Source organism: Ascoidea rubescens, assembly GCF_001661345.1.
Source record: "Ascoidea rubescens DSM 1968 unplaced genomic scaffold ASCRUscaffold_2, whole genome shotgun sequence".
In the NCBI taxonomy this organism is placed as follows: domain Eukaryota; kingdom Fungi; phylum Ascomycota; class Saccharomycetes; order Ascoideales; family Ascoideaceae; genus Ascoidea; species Ascoidea rubescens.
Window position 1 is genome coordinate 494,007 of NW_017962914.1, and position 12,474 is coordinate 506,480.

A 12,474-nucleotide genomic window follows, 5' to 3' on the forward strand; every position below is an offset into this window, starting at 1 on the left:
GATGATCTACTTAATAATGGAATCAATTGCATTTAATTGAATTAAAAGAGACTTGTTGCATCGGACGATCACAATGATCGAGCTTCTAATCTTATTGCTGGCGTTGAAAGTGTGAGGAAAACCCTTTCTGGAACGGAATCAGTTCGTGCAGAACATTTTAATGCAATTAGAAATGTACCTCAATTGTTCACAACAATTATACAGATTCCATTAAAGACAAGTCATTATTGACATATTGGGCCGTGGCCCTTATTGAAGCTACTACGGATAAGCCAAATACAGCACACTCAACCTGGAAAAGTGCTTGCCAATCAAATTTCAGGCTATGCATGATAAACCATTTATCTGCTGATTCATTTTCCATCTTTAAAAAAACTATTGGACGTCGATCTGGGTATACTAAGAAGTCACCACCAAGTGAAGAATTTGCCAATGCCCAACCAGTTGGTGAAGTGATTCTTCAACTAGATGGTATCAATCATTCTAAAGATTTCAATCGATTAATAGTGTATAAAAACCATCGAGTCTTCTTCCTGTTGCAGCATCAACGATTTCCCGGTTCATCAATTGGAAGTGCCAACTGCAACCCTCCATGGTGAAATCGACTGTGAAACATACTTCAAAATCACTCCTGGATAACTGAATGCCGAGTATCCTTACAAAATCAGGAATATAGGCAAATGATTTGATGGACAGGAAAAAACAGTTTTGTTGGTACCAACATCTGCTTAATGCTTTGCAATCGTGTCGGTGCCAAAGACCGTGAGCTGATCAACGTGTGATCTTTCTTTCTTACAACGAACAGCCCCGCACTCTTTCATTATATGTGGATCACTTTGCTATTGCCACATTTTGGATTCGGGGCTGAAGCTGGTCAAACAATATCTCAGATCATTCATCATGATAACAAATCCCGCCGTAATTTTGATTAGTTTTCTTCGGCTTGATGTTGTTGAAAGTAACGACAGGATTTTTCTATTTATGAATCCTACTCCAAAATGATGGTACAGCGATTTAAGATTCAAGAGTTTCTTTTGCTGGCTACACCACCGATGACTAAGCCATACATGGTGCTACTTGAAATAGATGGATCTGAGTTGGATGCTGATGTCAGATGACTATAGTGATCAATTGATGAATTGTTCCTTTTTGCTGCGAATTGATTACGGCATCGTAATGCTTTTGCTATTGGGATACTTAGTCAATAGCTTTGTGCTGCATGCAGAACTTATTCAAGCTGTGCTGATTAGGTCTTAAAGTATTTGAACACACACCAATAACTGTTCATTACAACCCTGCTTCGTTGGTTGAGCTAGTTGCATATACCGACGGTGATTGGGCTGGAGACATCGCTAACCGAAATTGAGTTGGTGGCTCTAAGTTTGTCAATAATCAAAATCCACTACATGAAACAGCAAGAAACCCACTTCAGCGCCCTGGCTCACTTGTAATGCCAATTACAATTCACTTACTGATGCTGTCAGAAAATTCTGTTTGTAATCCAGGTATTCAAATATATTGGTACAAGTGGTGATAAACCAAATATGACTGTGATGTCAGTTCGGTCATTAACCGGCGTAACAATTCCAACAATCACCAAAACTCCAAGCGTACGTCAATCTGGCATTACATAATAAGTGCCTTGTGCAACGTTGGTTTTACTCTTGAACAGTTGATTGTATAAGGATTGTGGCAGATCTCTTGACCAAGCCATTATGCGCTCCAGTGGTCCAATATCTGACTGACTTGCTTCATCTTTGAATTTCTGCAAGTTTTGGTGTTGTGGTTTGCGTTGTTTGGGGTTAACCGACTTTTATTCCATGTTTAGTATCATGTTGATTTTGCTAGGATACTGCTATAGATGTGTTTGACAGACTGTGCTTATGCTGTTTCTACATCAGTTGCAAGTAGTTTCTAACCCTGGTTTTTATTTCCATCCGCGACATGTTTTAGTTGGTATTGTAAAGGATTTTTTTTTGCATTTGATTTGCTTTTTTCCGCTATTTCCTTTCATTTCCTATTTGTGTTGTGTTTAACTTAATTTGCAATCCATGAATGTACCCTCAGCAGGAGTTCGGAGAAATTGGAGTTTGCGAACAAACGAATTGAGAAACTGACTAGGTTACGTTTCTCAACCACAAAAAACTCTTCTAGCTGTAGTACTTCAAAGAATAAGAGAGACTTCCCGTGCAACCCACAAGCCAGTAATATAAAAACACCGATTTTACCCACCCAAGAATGTACTTTTATAGAAGGCCGGTCAAGACTAGAGCTCACTCCCCTCCTCCCGTGAAAGCATTTTTGTAGTCCGAGTTTGGCACTCACTCCTGGTAAACGGCCGGCCAACGCCAACGGTGGTTTGCAGCATTCGCAAGATGTTCCACTACATTGACCGGCTCAGCTCAGGACTGCTGACAAAGTTAATGTTGTAAGGAGACCATAATAAAATGTTAAACTACAATCGTCTATAAAACAATAGAACGTGCAGAAAGATCGCCAGCCTATTAAATGAGAAACTGGGTTGAAGCACAGAGCGTCACTGAAACAGACTGGTGACAGACTTCGAGAGATCGAATGAACACATCACGCGGGTTCGCTTCAGCGTTTCTTATATCACAACCGTTCCTCAGACCCTCTGGTCAATGAATTCCAACATCTTAACACCCCTGCAAACTACAGTTTGCCCTGGCCGCGCAAGTACCAAATGAGAGAGCAAGACAAGGCGTTCAGAAATCCGATCACCGGCTCAGTGTAGTGGGGGCGATTCCCGACCACAGCTTAACGTAAGACCACATCTTGGGTTGAGAGAAATGAGTGTTATTTAGATACAGCAAGGTGGGTTGCAGAGAAAAAGCTTTTCAAACCCTTTAAGCAATGAAAGATAAAATGTTATGTTGCTTTGAGCGACAAAAACGCTACCGCCCCCCAGTTTGTAGGTTTGATCGCTGGGGAACTGCCATTTTTCAGAGCCACTGTTCACGCTACAATCTTCGACTCCAATATAAAATCAGACGCAACGAAAACAATAAGATTCAAGCTCAACGAATAAACATATCAAAATTGAAAGCAGGTACCTTTTAATTTCAACTTAAACATTTCGCAAATGAAAATGAAACTCAATGATGAAATGAAATTTTAACCTTTGTAGAAGCAATGTGACTACAGCCATTTGAACAAAGAAATATCAATACTGTTGCGTAACCAACAGGAAGTTAATCAGACAATAGTAATCAAATAGAACCACAACTACTCAAACAACATAGCCACAACATACAGCAAATCAATCATTGAAGCATCTTGTTGTGATATTGGAACACTGGAGGGCTTAGGACTTTCGTCGACATATGAGCCAAATTATTTCTAGTATCAACTTACGCATGTGAAAATGCAATATTACGAACCGATTTTGAAAATGACATCCGTTTGAAATATGGTTGGAATATCGGTGATTGGTTGGACGTTTGGAAGACTGGATAGAAAAATTGACATGACAATAGAATTTGGATTATCAATAGTTGTGCCAATATTTTTGGAGTTATAGATTGCGAGCAGAACTTCTTTGACAGCTTCAGTAACTGAAATCCATTCAACTTCACACCTAAGAAAGGCCACTGAAATCATTTTCTTGCAGTTGCGAGTAACTGGCTTTTCATTAATGAGGACCGTAGAACCACCGACTGACTTTTGATCCTTAAATTCTCCAGCCCAATCACCATCAAAGTGTCCACCAAACTAAGCTGAAAAAACAGTTTTGTAATAAACAGGATATGGTCTTGAGTTTCAATATCTTGAAACCCGTTTAGCACATCTCTTATGGATTTTGCGAAGTGCACCAAGATATCTACTAAGTAACTCAACATCAAAGGCAAAATCATGCCTTAAACAAATTGAATCAATATCCAACGAACCATGATTTGATAAGTACAGTGATGATTCATCAGCATCTTCCTCAGATCCATCTGCTTCATGTAACACATGTAGAGGTTAACCATACTTTGTCTAGAGTAACAGTAGATCTCATCCATCTTAAAGAGCTGTACCATCATTCTGACCTACGACTGCATAGATTGCAAACTGCTTTCATTTCTTTCAGCAACATCCAGCTGAGGAAAAATACTCTAAATGACTGCGAGATTAATTATCTTGAACTATGAACTGTGATACGATTGGAACAGCTTGAGGACCCAATCAGTTAATCACGCAACAACATCTTCATCGACCTATAATCCAGGGATGCAGATGTGTCTGCTCGTTAATAAAAGCCCCACGTCATGTTGTGCTCAAGCCCTTTCCAAGCCAAATGAATCCAGAGCATTAAGCATATCCTTGTATCAAGAAAGAAATGATTGTTACTGTCCATAAATTCATTTGTGTAAATTCCTAACACTCAGAGGATACTTACCATTCACAATTTCTGCACGTTGTTTCTTGTACGTTCCAGAGTCGATGTAACCAAGAAGAAGCGCAGTTGCACCTTCATTTAACCAATCTCCAATGAATTTATTGCTACAACAGCAAAAACGACTATGACATTCTCATACCAAATGACTGGACTAAATGTATCAGAGTAATCAATGCCATTGAGCTGCACAAACCCTTCAGCAACAGGATTGGCTTTAGTAAATTCACTAGCTGGTGCCGATTTCTATGTCAACACTGAACGACAACAACATGTTATTTTCCAGATGGAGGATCAACCAACAGCTAAGTATTGTTGAAACTCTATGCCAGAAGCTCCGTTTGACAAGCAGCTGAGCAGATTAGGTCTGCAGAGATCAGTTTCACCGTAGTAACGTCAATAACGCTAGCGGCAAATATAAGCCGGACCACTCCGGTTTTGATGCTATCGGTTGAATGATTTGAAAATATTTAAGTACATTATCAAAGGCAACAAAATTGTTGACGAACTGTTGTGGTTCGGGCAAATGAGTCTTTACGAGTCCTAGCCCCAGTGTGAGAATCTCCAGGATAATGAGTACCATAAGTGAACAAAAAACATTCCATTGAATCCAATTCAATATGTTCGACACAATTTTTTCCTTATCCTCTCGCTTGATTTCAATATATGGATCGTTCTCAACGGAGAGATCATTTTACGTATCGTCTCCACAAACTGCAGTTGTGTTTTTTTGTCATTGACGGCGGGAGAAATGTCTCTCCCAGTAACACCAGCGGCAATACATCTAACACCAAAGTCACAAGGGTTATTTGGTTTAACGGCAGCACTTGATGGATGTTTAAAAGAAGTTGGGTTTTATCAAACCGACAATAGGTACTCACATCAAAAGCGCTCTTACAAGGATTGAACATTCTGTAGGACATTTCGAACGTCGTCGCAGCCAACAACTGCGCAGACAGCAAATGCATCTGTTAGCTTCGCTTCCCTGATTCGCTTGTAGATCATGGCAGAAGCCGCACATCCAACCACTTTCAACATAGCAGCACCTTAATATTTCCGTTGCCCTCATTTGAAAAAAGTTGTCAACCGAGGGCCTTGCTTGGCGGAAACCATATTAATCAATACTACTGATCACATCAATGCTAGATTCCATCAGTATTCAGGAACGTCTAGTTCAATTAGAATTGCGCGGCAGTTGTCACCATTGTTGGTTGCCACTGTTCAGCGACCCCACTATGATCAGACACATAAAAAACTGGGATTTGCTGATTGACTTTCTGCGCATGACAAAAATGTTTCAAAAGCTTGGAAGCACCCTCGCTGTCATATAAAAGACTTTGCACGTTTCTATCCCATAGACGGTAAGCAAAACCATTATAATATGGCAATTTGGCAGCAGCCAATGATCATGTGCCCATTGAAGCAACAACAACATATCATGAGTAATCATCTCCAGTGCTAAAACGATAGCCACTCTCAACAAGATCAAGAACTGGCGTTGGCCCAACAAAGTGAAAATAATAGAATCCAATAACACCGCTGTGCTGTTAAGAAGAAGAGTTATTCATAATCATGGTCGCCTTTTCTTCGTGACAAAACTCACATTACAATCACCCGCAGCAGAAATACAGTAGGGTCCCGCTATATGACTTTCAACAGTCTCGTCAGGATGTCTTCATTGTTCAAGCCCTTTTGCTAACATTATCACAACTGCAAATGGGTCATCGACTTATTCAAATAAACGTGAAGTTCTTTTTTTACTGCTGATGGGCCATTCAAATACGCACAATCAGTTTTCGAAAAAAGACAGGCTCAATCATTTTTGGCAGCTGAAATTAAAGTTAGATTTCTACCATGGGGAGATTAAAGGGCATTTCTTAGTGCTGCACGATTTTTAATTATCGCACTACAACAACCTTTGACATCATTGATGTCCTCAGCCATACCACCAATCAGAGCGGAATAAAAAAATAAGTTGCTCAATTATTCAAAGTTCGCACCAATAAGTCTGGATACGGCACTTTCAAAATTAAATCGTTCGAAAATCATCATGAGTTTGCCTTTTACTTCCAACGACTATGGAACCAGCAACTGATCAGGTTTCAAAGCATTCAAATCGGCCACACCAGCAGATGCATCGGCCGAATCTAGTGATCCAGCTCTGACTGGCTGCAGTGACAAAAACACAATAGCCGAATCCTCATTCTGTGCGATGGATAGCATGTAAATTCGTGTTGTTTTGCTCTTTAGAATGGCCCCTGTCAAGCAGAGATTAACGTTCTTGATCCTAAACAACATGCAAACGCGTCATAGACATGAAACCTGGACACAATCTTTGCATCCATAGAAGTAATTTTATGCGCGCTTTAAAATTGCAAAGCAACTCTTTCATTGTCAGTTTCACCAAAATTGAACAAGCATAAATAGTACCGGCGACTTAATAAGCATTCTATACCATAAAACCATATCAATGGATCTCATTGAAGGACTTATGGCAATGACTTCTAGGGGGTACTCGATTTTGAGAAGCTACCAGAGGTGAATGAACACGTAATATAATTAGCTGCCTCAACTCCAATAATACAATAAGGCTTCCCAAGGTTAACTAATACTTCACGACCATACCACTGATGGTATAGCACCTTTTTCAATACAGCAGGAATTAATTAGCTAGTAGCCAGCGTATGGCCAATGCAATCTAAAGCAACTTCAGCTATGTCTAGATCAACTCCATTTCTAAAAATCACCGCTTTCTTGATAGATGCTGGAGCCAAATCCCAAAACTGAGCAGCTTTGACATTAAAACGCAAAACCCACTCGGTATAGCTAGCCGCATCGGTTATTGTCTGCGATTCTTGCCAGCAACCATCCCAATGAGCCTGACAGCCCATCTGTTTTTAGAGAACTAAGTTTGAGCGCAGTGCATCAAGAGCGCAGACCAATTGCAGACCTCGAAAGACAAAATGAGCACATCCGGGAGGCTCACAACATTCGTAAAAATGTATAATGAAAACTGACGTAGAAAATGCGGCCAGATTCTTTCGTACAGAGCTAGCCATGATCACAGAGTGTCACAGGAGCAGACCAGCGTCAGACAACGAAGGACCCAATGTAGAAATTCGGGAGCCTCATACCGATCAAGGGGCTGCTGTTATTCTACTTTGTGCACTCCTATATGCCTTTTCATCATAATTTACTGTCACGGATTCGCTGCAACAGTGATGTCTACTTTCGGTTTTTAGGGGTCCGTCATCAGTCTGCTTCCTTGACCTCGTAAGATTCAGCCCACTTTAATATATAAGCGGTTGGCAGCCTTTCCTTCGTACAAATCTTTTACGTACTATTGTCCCTCAGTTTGAATCATCGATTCCATTGAAGAGTTCTTTGTTATTTATTGCTTCATCTTAATAAAGCTTACGTGTCGTGAGCTTCCCGGATGATCGCAGCTGTCCCTCGGAGTCCGTCACCATTCTGCTTCCGTCACGTTTTCTGATCTAACTAAGATCCCTATCAAGAATGTTGGCAAACCCGTTTTTATCGTTATCACTTATATACTTTATATTGATAATATAAAGTAATCGATTTGCTACCGCAGTCATTGAGCCACTATTCAAAGGTCTTTGGCAAAAATCAGGATAACTAATCGATGCTTCCAACAGTACTGTTAGATCTTCACTCTTGAGCCTCTAAGATCCTCCGAATGGGCGTTGGTTTTCGGCTTAATTCAAAAGCTGTTATTTCAATTAACGATCTTGATTCAGAAGTAGTTAAGGTTGATTTCGATTCCATTCTCCGTTCGTTGGTTACCTGCGAAATTGTTTTAGCTGTTTTGCAAGAGGTGTAATACGATCGGTGGTACGGCCCTAAAGGATTAGTTAACTTGTAGTAGCCATATTGTACGACTCGAGTGGATGCAGCTATTACTACAACTCGCTCAATGATTTCCTCTAAATGGGGAAGTCGATCAACCAATTGGAGAGATTGTACTAAAATGTTTAATGAGTTGCATTGCAATATTTTCAACTATACATAGCGGATCAAGTTGCCGCTATTGTCCGTGCTTCTTGTGTTTCAGACACCACGTAGGCTAAAATAACTTCTACGCAATTGACCGACCGTCACATTATTACATTTCCCGATCCAAACCTTTCATCAATAATCAAGGTGATGACGCACTTGCAGGTGCCTCAGCGTCAACAGGTTTGGTCTCTGTTGGTAAAATCTAATTGCCGAATCCAAAACCAAAAAGAATGACATGCCATCGTTGTCAAGTAGTAAGAAAGTTAGCTAGTGAGTGTTTCGCACCACCGTCTGTTCCAGCTGAATCATCAGATCCAGCCGATGTTTCTGGTGCTGCGGCCGCTCTCGATTCTTTTAATGTTGGGCAGCGATTCATTGCATGATCGTTCAATGTAACTACCAAACTTAGGTTGAGTTTCATGCGGTTCGATTTTGACTCAGATGCTTCCCTTCACACTTTTCCGAATGTTGATTGGATCATCAACATTAAATTTCATCCAGGAGTTACTGTTGGTACTTGTGCAAATGATGTTGATGCCGCAAATAATGGTGACCTCATGTTTCTGAAAAATAGATCAATATTGAGCTTTCTTTATGATCCTCATACTGGAAGTTTAATTTTAACTTCAACTGGTACAAATCAAAGGCCCTGGTTATCATCGAAAATTGATTGAGTTATATTCAATAATGCTATCTCTGTGCTTTCACTGCTGCTTCTCAATAATATAAATGTCTCGATACGTCATCGGATGTTTGGTTAATCTCTACAAAATGGCATAAACTCCTTGGACATCAAAGGGAGCCTGATTCAAGAAATATAGACATAATCAAAGCATTGCTGCAGCTGATGACTCATATTGTAAGTCAAGACACAAAGGAAAACCGATCAGACTAATAATCAGTCGTCCACATTGCAAGTCACCGCAATTCGTGGACTTCTTCTTGTTGTTATTGTTTAACCAATGCCAACTTCTTTAGTTAATGGGGTATGATCTCCTTTCACCATCGATGATGATTACTCAAAGAATGTTGTTCTTCCATCAATTGCTACATTATCATTAACTGCTGCCAGATATGTATATTGTACATCATTTGTTCGACGATTAGCAGAACAATCAGATAATGTTGTGAACTCCGATAACAAATTTGGATTGAAGATGGTCAAACATATATGTCAATCAAAAGAAATCAAACATGAAATGTTTGTCTCCCTTGGGTCTCATTCAAAGGGGTCACTGAAGGATAGGACAGAACATCGTTGAGAATACCCAAAATTATCTCAAATTAGGTTGCTGATCCTGATTACATGAGGAACAGAGCGGTCACGTGTGATGTAAATATGATGATTTCGATCTGCCCAAACATGGCGTTCAGGTAACCACCCATTTAGAATTATTTGATGCAGATAATTAGCGGCTAGGTTTTTGAAGATCCTTCAGTGTGACTTCCACGGCATAGCTTCCTGACCCATCCGCAGCCCCAAGTAAGGTGATACAATTTTCTTCCGTTTAGTGATTCTTACGACGTGCATCAACCGCCCGCAGAAAGCACGATCGTCATATCCGTTTAGATGTTGTCACATCCCTTAGTCGATTTGATGAAATGACATCTTTGTCAACGATCAACGATTCACCTCCATTGAACCAACTACTTTAACTGCCAAACAAGTTGCGCCAGCTAAAGCGGCTGTTAAAGTAAGGAATCATACTGATGCGGTCATGACTAAAATAGCGCAACTTCAAATGTCTGAAGCTATACATCAAATACTAATTTTAATTATGAAAATTAATATAATGATGTCAGCCCAGGTGATGAAGAGGAAGAAGGAGTCAACAATAATGAATTGCATTAAACGGATTGTCTTGCTGGCATTAGACATAACTATTAAGTTGCTGAAGCTATGACTTAGACGATTTTGGACAGCACCAATTTCCTGATGGTCACACCGCAAGTGAAATTGATAAATGCCAATTTGCTCCGCAGAACAACGTTCGTCAGTAATATGGTTAAAACATAAAAAATGAAATTGAATTGTAAACAAACAACTTGAGGGATACCATTAGCGACAGGTTACCCGTAAACCATTTACCTGCTGCACTGATTGTAGCCGCAAATGCTAAAGAAAACGTTGCGGACCCAATCAAAATGATTCTACGTCAATCAGGATGGAAGGCAATGCTCCAAACAATAGTTCCTGGTTGTGAAATCCACCTTTCCGAAAATGACCTGTCGCTGTCCGTTCGTCTAACGAAAGCCGTCTACACTACTTGGTAGAGCTCTCCGCTTGATGCAATAGGCTATTGAACTCCACCCAGTGCGCTATTAAAAAGGAATCTGTCGGAGTCACTCTTACCGTTGCTGCATGGACGTCAATTAACCGTTGTCAAACATATGAGACCACTGATGTGTTTCGTGGAGAGATGAACGTTGAAATGTACCTAAATCGCGTTTTCAATTGCTATAAGCACAAAATCTTTACTAACTTAGGTCATGGCAGCAATGACTGTGGAAAGTCAAACATTCTTTTTTGTCGTTTGCTCAATAAACTGTTTAACAATGTGCATTTGCCTCTGAATTTAAAATGAGTACCTGAAAATGATACGACTTACATTTTGAAGAACTGTCAGCACTGCATATCTTGATCAAATCTCGATCACTGCACTACTGCAGACTCATCCAGTGCAATAGACAACCAGCCAAAATGATATCACCGGCCATTATTCAAACTAAAAAACAACGAAACAATTTTGCCGTCCATCGATCATGATGGCGGGCAAAAATAAAGAAAGTTTCTAGATAATCAAAAATTCTCAGAAGACACAGATGGTTCAACAACATAAAATGACTATGTGACCCTTCGGAGGGGCACAATTGATGGTAATACTTTTCAAAGTACGGCACAAAACACACCTGAATGCATTTGATGCTGAAGTGCCATTCCATAACAAATCAGTTGTTGAATCGCCACCTATTACTGCAAACCCATTACGAAATAACTCTAGTACGCAGCAACATAGTCGGACTGCTGTAGCATCATGAAAATTGAGTTGACACTAATTTAGAAAGAAGTACAATATCTAAAATTTATTCTTTTAACTGATTACCGTCCAGCGGCTACCACAAAATCTTATCTCCATAGTGTGACAGCAATTAGGCTACGGGAGTGGTCGATGGATCTTGAGCAGGCGTGTCTATGATGTTTTTCATCGACTGTCAGCTGCATGGTCTTTGAAAGCAACGCACTGCTGGCCGACATAACATGTAGAGCAAAATCAACTTCGGTCTCTGGGCACATTAAGATCCGTTGCTATTAATAGACGCTTTCACATAGTTCAATTTATAAATCCCAATCCAATGCATAGTCTTATTAAGATTCACCATTTCAATCCGATTTCCATCCATCCAATCACACATATTTTGACATTATATTAACTAGGAAATCATCTATGAGAGAGATGCGCAAAACTGCTTTTGCTTTTTCAATACACGATACCAACACCGTTGATAATGAGATGCCGGCACAGCTTTTAGCCCTGCAATACTGCTGTATCTCAAACACTAGATTTCGTGACTCACTCGCGGAGCGTCACCGTTTAGTTGAATTCGCTGCAACTGATTGTTACGTCCAGTTTAAGTTCAATTGATCACTATTGTTTTCACAGTATATTGAACATGCCTTGAAATTGTTGCGTCAGTATTGTTCGACATTTGGTTGAATTCCTGCGATTATAATATTTCTACAACGGAAACACTTTTGTTTTTAAAATTAGGTTCATTGTCATTCGTTAAATGGTTGGATAGGTATTAAACGACATTTGCGATTGCATTTGATTTGTTCTTTTATCACTGTTCTAATTGTTTATTTATGTTCAGCGTCTGGAGTTATATCGGAAATGTTCATTGTGCCATGAGCGGATGTTCAGGAGAAGAGGTGTTGGCGAGCACACGAACTAGCCCTGTAACGTTCTTGTGCGCGCAAAGAATAGGAACTGCCCAAGCCACATTGCTTGAAAAATTATATGAGCCATCTCACTTTAACGGCCATGCCAGTATTT

At 40.0% G+C, this 12,474-nt stretch overlaps 1 protein-coding gene across 1 annotated transcript; it reads left to right on the forward strand.

Annotated features, from left to right (window-relative positions):
- Positions 1-8,758: 8,758 nt before the first annotated feature.
- On the forward strand, positions 8,759-9,576 carry ASCRUDRAFT_74290 (uncharacterized protein). The gene has a single exon (XM_020192629.1). The coding sequence runs from the start codon at positions 8,839-8,841 to the stop codon at positions 9,091-9,093; it is 255 nt and encodes an 84-aa protein (XP_020049135.1). The 5' UTR covers positions 8,759-8,838; the 3' UTR covers positions 9,094-9,576.
- Positions 9,577-12,474: the final 2,898 nt, after the last annotated feature.